This window comes from Drosophila teissieri, chromosome 3R (genome assembly GCF_016746235.2).
Source record: "Drosophila teissieri strain GT53w chromosome 3R, Prin_Dtei_1.1, whole genome shotgun sequence".
In the NCBI taxonomy this organism is placed as follows: Eukaryota; Metazoa; Arthropoda; class Insecta; order Diptera; family Drosophilidae; genus Drosophila; species Drosophila teissieri.
Window position 1 is genome coordinate 27,108,288 of NC_053032.1, and position 12,627 is coordinate 27,120,914.

General features: G+C 44.0%; 1 protein-coding gene across 1 annotated transcript; it reads right to left on the reverse strand.

Moving 5' to 3' along the window:
• Positions 1–5,254: 5,254 nt before the first annotated feature.
• Positions 5,255–11,695, reverse strand: LOC122619136 (protein hunchback). Its single transcript, XM_043795877.1, has 2 exons — positions 11,240–11,695; positions 5,255–7,942 (listed from the first exon to the last, which is right to left on the reverse strand). Exon 2 carries the CDS (start codon positions 7,922–7,924, stop codon positions 5,639–5,641), a length of 2,286 nt encoding a protein of 761 aa, XP_043651812.1. The 5' UTR covers positions 7,925–7,942; positions 11,240–11,695; the 3' UTR covers positions 5,255–5,638.
• Positions 11,696–12,627: the final 932 nt, after the last annotated feature.

Consider the following 12,627-nt stretch of genomic DNA (forward strand, 5'->3'; position numbering starts at 1 on the left):
TCGAACCCGGTACAAAAGACCAATAAGTCGATTTACCCAAGCCAAATAAAGAGGATTCCCAGATCCCAAATCTTTTCAAAGACACACCAAACACATGTTGCTAAAAAAGTATCTCTTACAAAAAGAAAAGTGGGAAAACTATACCTTACCTGTTTTTTATTCACATGTCGAGTTCATCCCTCAACCTCCGCAAAAAAAGAAGAATATCGATCCATTGAAACTATTTGCCAAATGGTTCTTTCCATTATTGTTTTCCATTCGGTTCTTTTTTTTGCAACCCTCTATGAGGTGGTGGTGGTTTGCTATCCGTACCCACCCCGCATTTCAATTTTGGGTAGTTTGGGTTTCGATTTTTTGGCTCGTTTTTAAGGAGTGTTTTTTGTGTGATATTTTTATTGGTGGTAATCGCATTTTTTGCGTGAAATTCCCTCTATTTGGATTGTGTAATAGGCGTTGCTTTGACTTTTGGCCACGATTTGATTGGTTTTGATGGCTCGATTAGGGAGGGTTTCCCTCATTTTCACGGGGAATATCATGAATAAAAAATTTGATATTTTGCCTACTTAGCCATGCTAGGACATGTGTTTGATTTCTATATCTTGTAAGGTGCATTTATATGGAGTTCATACGGGTTTACGAATACAACCTATCTTTCATATAACAAATAAGTAGCTTTTAGTGAGCTAGACATTTAATAAGATAGAATAAGCAGAGGCTGCTGAATTCGATTGTTTCTATCAATTAAAGAGTGCCCCCTGATTGAATCATTCAGTTTACCCTTCCTGGATTTCGAACTCTCCCAGGCATCTATGATTTCACTGTTGACTTGAGGACGATGGCATCTGGTGGATGTGTTTCGAGGGCAAACAGAAAGTAAAGGATGCCAAAATCGGGAATTCAATCGAGTGGCCCGCACGAAAGGCGGCATTGTTTGTAGCAAACTGACCAAACGAGTCCAGCGGCTGGACTTTCTATAGTGCAAATATGGTGTGTGGCAGGGTGCAGGATCCCAGGACACGCGTATCGTATCTGTGCAACCCCCACACTCACACTCACACTAGCACTCACATTCACAGGCAGTGAGGCACACGCTGTTGTCAACTTCCTTCTTTTTTTTTCGGTCTCTTCATAACGGATGCTGGACATTATCGATGGAGTGGAATGGGATTGGGAATGGAACTCTGGATGGTATTTGGTATTGGGTATTGGGCATAGGGCATTGGGAAGCCGGAGTCCGCTTGCATATATTTTTAACCTTTTGTTGTTTTTCGTTAACTAAAGTGCCATCAGGGGCAGATGTTTTTTCCATCCCACTCGTAGTTTTTCTCCTATATCTCCTCGTATTTTTTTTTTTTGTGTTACCCATCCATTTACATGCGGAGTGGACACGATGGACGCATTTTGTTTGCCGAACTGTAAAAATTGTTTTGTTACTTTCGCTGTTTGCTGTCGCGAGTTTTCCTTAGTTATCCGCTTTGTTTATTTCCCTATGGACCGGTGTTTCCTTCATGGATCTCCATTCTCTATTCAGTTTATACGATAAACCCCACCACCACCACCACCATCAACATCATTATTATCTTATAGATGTGCTCAACACGGCTTTAATTTTCTACAGTTTTGCATATTCATCAACTGATTCAGTGCAATTAGTTTTGGCTTTTGCCTTTGAATTGCATTTGGAATTTTGCGGCTGAGTGGAATTGTTGTCGACTAGAATGATTAACTATCATGGTGGGCATGCATAATGGCAGTTGAAAGGCTGTTTTAATTGGGGTTGGGGTTGCTTTTAAATGTGAATTCCTTTGAAACGTATTTTAGGATAGAACGAATATTATAATGCTTTATCAAACTTTACGGACTCAGTAGGTCTCAGATGCATTCTGAATACTTCGTTATAAGATGTTATTGAATCATTATTGTTTTTTCTATTTTACTTTTTTAAAAATAATAATAATTAAATAATAAGGTATACATCTTTTATCTGTAAGATACCGGCCACGCGTCTCGGAAAATCTGTCGTAATTCACCTCCAGGCAAACGCACATAAATTGGTCGAATGCCAAAACTCAGATGGTCAGCACATCCTTAGTGCTCGTTAGCGGCGTTGACCACTTAAGGATTCGCTACACCCACCTCAATCTCGCAGGACGAACGCTGGTCAGCTGTTGGACGAGGTGAAAGGATGCGCTCCCTCACACTGCCATTCTGGGCACAATTCCAGCGAAATGCTGTTTACAGAAATAAATTATCGGGGGTTCAACAAATCCTTAAGGTGGCTCGCACATGACGTCACGCTTGAGACGTCGAAAGGATCGCCGCTCATAATTAACCCACACACAGATGCTGGCTCGGGTCCCTTGATCCGGGTACCCGGCACTGATCCCATCCCGGCCCTGGCGATTTTCATAATTAAAATGCGTAAAGTTGTGGAAAAAAGTAGCCGGAGAGTTTCGATGCCTGAATGTGGGCGCCGGCTTTTACTGATGCAATCAACAGCTCATCGAAGGATGCTGACTTTGCGGGGGTGGATTGTTGGATTGCTAATCATCGGATCGCATCGGATCCTGCATGTGGCCATTGGGCACCCCGGACGCGTTCCAATCAACCAAACACCCACAACATGTTTGTTACCCCCCGAGTAATAACGTACTATATACTCGTATATATTTTTGGGTGAGTGGAAACCCTTGTTAACCCCTTTCCCCTTTTCAATATTTGCTATTTTGGTTTTCTGTTATTTTTAGTGGCACTGCACTGCCGCTAAAAATGGCCACCGAATCGTGCACCGTTGGAACCAAAAACTCAGTCCGTAACCCACACCAAATCCGCATCACATCCCCATCCCAAAATGGCGAAGTCGGGGTGGTGGTTAAACATAAATACCCTATTTATGGCGTTGCTTAGCCCTGTGGGATATATGTACATGTGCCCAAGCGACTATTATTTATACATGCACTGAGGGAAAATGTATGAAATTCGTTTAATATAGCAGTACTACTAGGTCACAGACGTGACATCTAACGTAGATTAATAATCTAATTTCCAATAAATATCCTTATTCTAATATATATAAGCATACTTCAAAACTTAAGAATTCTATGGTTTTCTTTAAAATGTTTTGTATAACAAAGCTAATGATAAAAAAAATATTCTTATTTAAAAACTTTTTATTTTAGGATATATTAAACATATTTTTTTCTAATTTCCCAGTGCACATAATTCTCTAGACTTAGCTTTCATTGATAATTGCCGATTGAGTTGTGGCAGTGGTAAAAGCCCAAAATATGTATTGTGAAAGCGTGCCATACGCGTGTCCTGCTGATCAATCGGAGTTGGGGGGTCAAAGGTGAGTCAATAGCTGGGAAAGGTGGATGGCGAAGGCAGCTGCATCGAGAACATAAGACAAGGGACCCTAACAGGACCAAAATTACACCTTTCAAATGGTCAGCAGACGGGCAATTGAACTATTTGAAGAACTCCCAGGACACAAAGTGGCCAGGACTCGCCGCTGCACCTCCACCCACTCCTCTGCTGCATTTTTTTGTCTATTCGCAAACAATGACCGGCAGCAGAAAGGAAAAAAGATGCTACAAAGCCACAAGCTGAGATAAGAGGCCAGGAACAAAACCAGAAACTAGGGATCGTTAGCTCAGATGAGGACAATGCGGCAGGGACTCCTTCCTCGATAAACATCTTTCGCTTGCGGTGGCCACAAGCCAGGAGTTCATCCGGTACAAAGGGCAAATGGCCAACTTAACTTCGCTCAAATGAGCAAGGATCTGCAGATCCTTCTGGCTCTGGCTTTAATCTAAGGGGATATGCAAAATCTAATTTGCGATAAGATCAGGGGCTTTAAACCATCCGCACCCTTGACTCCGATCGAAATTAATTTCAGCCATAAATATCAATTATTGGAAAGTTTTTAATGAGGAAAAACGGCATTTAAACGAAATTTACATGGAATTAATATCAAGAGAAGTGCATTCCTTCGGCATGCACGTATTCAACCACCAATCAGAAGCAGCCCGGAGAAAACTATTTTTATAAAACCGAATTTCCACTCGAGACCCGAAAATCGAAGGAATTTCCCCCTCGTCCACGCGCCATTTGGCTGAAGTGCGTTCGACGCATGCGCGCCAACCCCAAGATTCCGAGGATCGATCCCAAGTGATCCCAAGTCATCCCAGATCCCAGAAGGAGACGCCTTGCTGCGTCATCTTCCTGCCACTCCTCCGACTCCTCCAACTCCTCCAGCCTCCAGCGCGTGCTCATGAGTTTTTCATTATTATATAATGCCCCTCTCATATGCAATGCGAATTGTGCGTTTTCACGCAAAACGTCAATAATCCATCAAAATTCGATGCATAGAAATGTGAAGAAAGAAAGCAGAATATTGTCCAATTTGTTGGGTTGCGCCCGCACACAAATTCTGTTGTATATTATTCCTTTTCATCTAACAACTTGGGTATTTAGCACATGATGGAGCAGTTCCTCAATTGAAAAGATGAAACATACTTACCATTTTCCCAATATATTCAGTTGCTTTTTTGGTGAGGGTGATCGCTTGCGATAAATCATGTTTAAAGATCGCGTGTCGACAGTTCCATTGGTCAGTTATTGGACATATGGTTGGGTCAGGGTCACATTATAATATGCTGGAGATCACTATTTATATGTGTAAATGGTCAAATTTAGAGGAATCCCCAGGATACTAATGAGTTTTTATAGTAAGCAAATAGGAACCATATTGAAAAACGCCATATATAATAATATCTTCATCTTTATTATGTTGATGCATAAAAACATTTCGTGGGCAAATCTTAGACTAGTTTAATTCACTTAAAAAGGGATTTATTTCGGATTACACTGGGCGCACATCTTAAGTCTCGAAATTCGATTCATGACCTCGACTTAGATTTTATGGGTTAAATACTAATTTTGATCCGTTGCTCAGATTTCGTGCATCTTAGCTACTCATTAAAAATCTCTAAATTTGTACTTCTTCTTTCGTCAGTTTCAGTTGCATCGAAAATATTGTCATTATTGCCAAAAGGTTAACAAAATAAAAGTAAAAACTTGTGAAATTATATTGAATAAATTGTATTTATTTGATTTGATTTCGTTCGATTCGAATTCGCTTTCAACTAACAAAATACTGAGAGAATATCAGAGAAAGAACTGAGTGTTATGTGTTATGTATGTATAGGTTAAATAAGACTAAATAATTATTTTATAAAACATACTCATTATGTATATGTTATAAACTATATTTTATTAATTTGACTTTGGACTGTTGGTATCGTTTGCTCGTTTCGCTTGACTCGACTTACAAATTAGATTTAACTTAGGTTTACGTTTCTCCATGCATTTATGATAATTTTTAAACCGTTTTCAGGGTTTTTAGTCGATTTCGAAAATACAAGAGAGTTTAGAGACAGATTGAAAGGTGGCTACAGTTCGATACAGTTAGGATAGTTAGATAAACTTAGGTCTAGAATTAGCGGCTTAATTGGCTTATGTACAATTTTCGACAACAAAATAATGTTTGGAAAACTTATGCTACGAATATATACAATTCTGGACAACGATTATGTGATAATAGTGATAAATAATAATAACAAGGTGAATGGGGAACTTAGGAGTGAGCATTCCTGGCCATGTGGACGAAGAGGCCGACGGGTCCGTCGCACTTCTCGCCGCACATGTTGCACTTGAACACATCGTCGCAGCTGTGGTAGCCCATGTGGATGGTGTAGAGCACGGCGTCCTTGAAGAAGATATCACAGTACTTGCACTCGTAGATGGCGCCCGCCGCCGCCGGCGTTCCGGACGGAGGAGCTGCAGCCGCTGAGGAGGTACCATTGCTGCTGGAATTGCTGCTGCTGTTGCCGTTGCTGTTGCTGCTGGCATTGGAGCTGTTCCCTGAGCTGGACGCCGTGGAACTGGCACTGGTATTGGCCTGCGGCACATGGGCCGCCTCCATGGACTCATCCGCCGAGCTGGTTCCCGAGCAGTGATCCTCAGGCATGGGTTTGCGGCCGGCAATGGGCGAGGATGCAGTGGGCATGGGTGTGCTGGGTACTTTGAGCTGCTCGGGAGAGGTCATGGCCTCCGATCGCAGTTGAAGCAGAGTGTCCAGCTTGAGGACGCGTCCCTTGCGCCTCGAGGCATTCGAGCTGCTCATCAGCGGCGTGGCCTCCTCCTCTACCTTGAGATTCATGGCGAGCGGTTGCTGCGGTTGTTGCTGCTGCTGCTGGTGCTCATCCTCCTTCACCGGCGTTCCTTGCGACAGATCCATGGCGGAGTCCACCGACTTGCGCTCGTACTCATCGTCCTGCTCCTCCTCTTCATTGTCGCTTTGCTGCTGGTTCTGTTGCTGCAGTTGCTCTCGCATTCGTGGTGACAATTGGGCCAGGACAGCGGCCTGCTGCTGGGCAGCTAGCATCTGGAGATTGAGGTTCCAGTAGGGGAAGAAGGCCATGTTGCGGTTCTGCTGCAGAAGGCTGGCCAGAGGAGGCAGAAGATTGGCTGGACTGGGCAAGCTGGGCGTCTGTTCCACGCTGGCCACACTCTTGGCAGGAGAGGCGGGCAGCGGGAGCACTGGAGATGCCGCCGGAGGAGCAGAGTTGCTTTGAACCAGGGGGAATCCTTGCAGGGCAGCACTCAGCTGAGAAGTGGCTGGCTGAGCTGGCTGGGATTGCTGTTGCTGCGGAGCGACAGCTGCAACATTTGGCTTCCGGCTGCCGCTGCCACTTCCTCCACTGGCAATTGGTCCACCATTCTTGCTCTTCGGACCACGACGCGTGCCGTAGACATCGATGACCAGCGAGGGATTCGGGGTGCCATCCTCATCCAAAACCATGCCGGGCTTGTGGCCATACTTGCGCAGATGCAGCTTGAAGCTGTGGCAATACTTGGTGGCGTAATCACAATCCGCACAACGGTACTGATACACGGAACTGTGCGATTTGCGGTGCGAGTTCAACATGGATTTGTTGACACACGTGTAGCTGCATTTGTCGCACTGGAAGGGCTTTTGGTTCTTGTGCTTCCGGATGTGGTACTCCAAGTGGTGCTTGAACTCGGTGACAAACGGGCACTTCGGGCACTGCAGGATCTTGTCGGGTTTCATGTGGGTGCGAGTGTGGGCCCAAAAGTCCACCTTGGTGATGGCCACCACGCCGCAAGTCTTGCACTTGTAGTTCTTCATCTTGCCGTGCGAATTGTAGATGGGCATCCGAATGTTGGTATCATCGTCCTCGGACTCGGCCATGTACTTCATGTCCTCGCTGGAGTTGGACATCTGATCGTGCTCCTTCTCGGGCTCAATATTCGATTGACTCGACTTGGCCGGCGACTTGGGCGGTGTGACATCCATGGGCGGTGTTAGCGCTTGCAATTTCTCGCTGCTGCCAGTGGCAACTGCAACGGGGGCAACTGTGGAGGCGGATGTGGGCGTGGGCTGCGGACTGGGCCGCAGATTTCCGCCATAGAAGTGCTGCATGGGATTGGGCAGACCAGGTGGCGTCAGCGGATTGAAGCCACCCATCAGATGGTGGTGGTGATGATGTTGCTGCTGGGCTGCCTGGAAATGCTGCTGGTACTGCTGCTGCTGCAGCAACTGTTGCTGCAAGCTGGCATCGTAGTGCTGCAGGCTGTTCTGATCGTTTTGGCTGGGTGAGGGGGTCATGGCGCATAGGGTATCCATGGGCTGCTGCTGATGCTGCTGCTGTTGCTGCTGCTTGAGGAACTGTTCCAGATGATTGGTCGAGGGAATGGGCGATTGGCGCGGACTGCTGGCCACGCTATTCCCATCGAGGTGATGACCCGGCTCCTGTTTGATATTGGCCGCGAACATGCTGTTGTACCAGGCGTTGTGCTGCTCGTAGTTGGTCGTGGCTGTCGTCTCCCAGTTCTGCATCTTGGCGGCTCTAGACGGCTGTAATGTGAAAAAAACAGAGAGAGTGGGGTTAGTGGCTATATTCATTCACTGCGCCTGCGTCGAGTTTTTTCCTCTTTTTTCGCTTGTTTTTCATTTTATTTTTCCTCGTTTTTCTTTTTTTTTTGTGCTTGCCACACCACCCCTAACAAAAAATATGCCAGGGGTGGTTGGGCACCCACCCTCCGAAGGGGATTTGAGTGATTTTGTGAACAAAATGGAGACACTGGATAATGGCTACAATATCCTACCGTTTCGTGGCCGCTCAGTGCGTTTGATTGCGATTGTATCGAAGTATATTCCAAATTTGTCGGGATTTTCGTAAGGATTTGCAAGGATATTGCTGCTGCCGCTGATGCTGCTGTGTTGTCGCTGTCGTAACAAACTCGTGACTGACTGAACAATTGCAACAGGCATTAGTTTATATATCGCTCAGGTAGACGGGCGCACGCGTCAAGGGATTAGATGGGCAGAGGTGACGGGAAGTCAGGTACAGGTCGCGGATCGCGGATCGGGAATCGAGGATCGCGGATCGCGGATCGCGGATTGAGGATTGCGCTCTTGATCCATTCTGGATTAGAGCAGAAACAAAAAATTACGCGCACTTGGATTTGGATGATCCGGGAGCTTAGCGGATGGCCAGCTTAGCAGCGAGCTGCGAATTTTCCCTCGGTTTTCTATGGGGATTAAGTTGGGCTGGAGAAGTAGGCAGCAAACGAGGGCAGTTTCGTAGTTAATAATAAAAAGTGAAAAAGGATTGCGGGATTTAACTAAATCAACGGATCAGAAGTGCTAACACCTGCGGGAAAACTCGCAGGACTAAAAAATACCAGGACTGACTAAACTATATGCAATATCATGAATTCTTTTTTAGAAATATATAATAATATTTGCTGTATAATTATTACACATTTTTCCACTTAACTTTTTATATAATTCCACCCATCAAAAAAATTTTTATCGAAAAACATTTTCCTGACAACAATTTTCCGCTAGACATTTCACTTTGATTTGCGTAGTTCTTCAAATAATTCTCGCATTAAAATTGCTTGTTCTACCGCAGTTGCCTACTTTTTTTGAATTTCCAATTTCACGCTGAAAAATTGTGCAGTTGCTGCATTTTTGGCCAATTGTTTGTGCTTTTAAGTAAATATTATTAAAAACGCAAAACGAGTATGGGGCATATACGGAATATTATTATGGGAATGGGATGGTGCTGTGCTATCTGGCAGCTAAAATATCTACAATACTTGGGCATAATTGATGGTTCAGGAAACAGAAAGTGCACACAAAATGAAGCTTAGCATATTTATTTAAATTCGCTTTTGTGGATATTTTTAAAGAAAGCCAAAATTAATTGCTGTGCGAGTGTGCGAGTGTGTGAGTGTGCAAGTGTGTGCACTATGAAACAAAGAGAATTTTCCCCTTTCGTCTGGGCTTTTTTGTGCCATGCCCAACAACAGCAACAAAGCCAAACTAAAGGCCAAGTGTAAAATTAATATTACGCCGGGCAGGGGCGTGGGCCAAGGGGCGGAAGGGGGCAATGTAGTGGGGCAGTGGGAGGGGGGACTGGTGGGGTCGGCCACAACGAGTGCAGCCAGGCAACCGAAACTGCAAAAGTAAACTAAACATGTGCTAGTCGTTTTTGGTGCGCCCCTCCACCACACCACCCCAACACCGCCCCCTTTTTACCCCTCTAAAAATATCATGAAAATGGCAAAAATGGAAAAATTCGCAAACGCAGAAAATGCGCCACACAAAAAATGTTTTTGTTGAAAAATCCGTACAAAAAGCAAGCCAAGAGCAGGATATGCCTGCAAACAAACGAATATACGTATATGTACATATGCATGTATGTATCTTTGGTATATAGAATAAACATATATGCATATGCATTTGCAGTCGTTTTGTTGTTGGCTTAGAACAACTTGTTGTTGTGCCTGGTGAGATGCATCTTGTTTTTGGAGCTGCATTCGTTTAGGGAAAACTGCACTGCTGCTGAAGTGATTCAATGTCATTTGGGGTTTATAAATATATCCCGTATAATATGTGCATATTTATTTTTATGCGCCTAACAAAGCCCCATTTGTTTGATTTGCGCTCGGTTCTTTTTGTCAGCAAACATTAAAACTGTCCGACTGACAATCAATTCTGCAAAACTATCTTGCCCACGACGATGGGGATACTAAAAAAGCACCGCCAACCGCCAACGGCCAACGTTCGCATAGGTGTATTTAATATATATTTGAAATGCATTTTGGCAAGTGCCAAACTATTTGCCATTAAAAAATTGCCACGTTGACTTTGAATTATAGTTCGATGTCTAAATTTAAATTATTAAAAAAGAAAAGTCGAAAATGCATTTGCCGAAAGAAGAGCGAAAAGAAATGCTAAAAACTGATGGGGTTATTTGGGAGGGGCGGCGCAGGAAGGCGAAAAAAAAACAACATGAAAGTCGACATGTAAACAAATAAAATTAGCTGTCAGGCGTAGAGGGGGGCGTGGCCAGGGGCGGTATTTAGGCGGGGTGAAGGGGGGTGGTGGGGGGCTTGGGGTTGGATATACGCTGCAGTTCTGGGCAAAAACAGACAGCGCGGGCAAAAAACAAGTTCATCCGAAGATCGGCCAAAAGCCAGACAGATTTTAAAATATTGTTTTAGAATTTTTGCCGTTTGCATTTTTAGCAAATGATTTACCACTGCCTATGTGTGTGTGTTTGTGTCTGTGAGTGTGTGTGAGCTCTCTTGTTTGTGTTTCTAAGGTTAGACAGTAAAGGAAGCACTCGATTACAAACAACAAGAAGAGAAGGCAGAAGTGCAGAAAGTAGAAGAAAGTTGAGTACTTGGGATTAAAGGTGATTATAACAAAGAATAAGCAACATGCTTATCAGTTATCAGATTAGCCTGAATAAATAAAATAAAATGCATGAAGCAAAGTGTATAATGGCAAATAACTCTTTTGAAATTCTATCACAAAATCTATAACAACTAATTTAAATAATATTTAATATATTCAGAATGTGTATTCTAAAATGAGAGCTTCAAACAGGCTTATAAAACTTTGTAACTCTATTAAAATTTACAGAACGTATGTTCATAAATCCTCTGGAAAACTGTGTATATTGCTGGATACCCCAACAATTTGGCATTTGCTCCCACAAAAGCGATTTGTTGTTCTTGTTTATTTGTTTATCCGCGGAAAGCTTTTGCGAATTCCCACCTACATGTGTTTTTTACGATTTATTGGAGGTCGAATGCACATGAAAAACTAGGATACTAGGTACGCCAATTTACTTACCTTGGGGACAGTCCAAGTGCAATTCTCCGGGAGAATTTGGAAACGGGAACCGGGAACGGAAGTTTTCGCTTTTCGCTCGCGGATTCTCTCTTTCCCACTCTCTCGCTTGACCGCGGCACGGTTACCGTTAGACCAACACGCACAGTGCGTGCGAGGGGGAGCGGCGATGTGGGGGCTCCTTGCTCTTCGTTTTTGTCTATTTTTTGGGCCTCGCTTTTGTGCTTTCTTTTTCGCGGAATTCGCGCATGTGCGGGAAGTGGTCTTTCCCAAAAAATATAAGTTTTCGGGTACAAGAGTCTTTTTTGCAATTTGTTTTCTTTTAGCACACACACGAAGTTTAATTGTATTTATTGGCAATATTTGTTTTGATAGCAGTTACGTTTCGTCCTTTGGATGTTTGGTTATTTTTGTGTTTCAGTGGCTGCCTGTCAATGCTGGCGACTTTCGTTTTCGGGACTCGGAGCACTACTGACTAAACTCGCGCTCAGCGGGCTCTTCTAATAGTTGAAAATCTGCTCCTCACCGCAGTGCACTCGGCAAAAAAGAACTCAAATCTAAAATCTCAATTGCAAAGCAAAAACAAATGCCAGAAGTGCAACAACACAAAGGCGCACGAGAGCCGTTACACGGAGCAGCAGAAACTGAGTTGAGAGAGCAGGCGGAGAGCATCGTAACGAAACTCACTCAAAACGGACACGGATGCTAGCTGTAAATCTGAGTGACTTTCCCCATCCCCCAAACGGCAGTAAGCAAACAGCATCCCCGTCGTGGCATTGGCGTTCGCTCTTTCACTCACTCACCCACTCTCTCTCTCGCTCTGACCCGCTCATTGTATCCTTTTGCATTTTTTGGCGCTGCATTTTGGCCGATTGCAGCTGCCTTTTGGCTCTTTGCCGTTTTTTGGCATCTCCGCTTCACTATTGATTATTGATTTCTGGCCCAAAAGTGAGAGAGCGGAAATGGGGGAGGTTGGGTGGTTGGGGGGATTGGGCGCCTTCGCCAATTGTTTTTTGGGCAACTTTAAGCCCAGACACATTAACAACTTAGCCAACTGCAATTTGGCCGATGGAAAGTTTGGGCCGAGGAGATTCCTTGTTGCTTTAACACATTTTCCTGTTGCTGTGCGTGTTAACTTAATTTGGCCAAAGCTTTGGCACAATTAGCATCCGAAATTCAAAATCTCCCTTAGGTAGTTTGTGCATAATGGGTGTATTTCACCTTTTTAAGCTTATTTCGGAAAATGTATCTTTGTTAGCTTCACAAGCATAATGGCTAGCAATAAATGGTTATCATTTATAGTATCACTCGGTTTCGCTTTAAGCATGATAAATTAAGTGCGATTTGAACATTTCAAACTATTATTTTATGTATAGTGTACAAAGGATAAC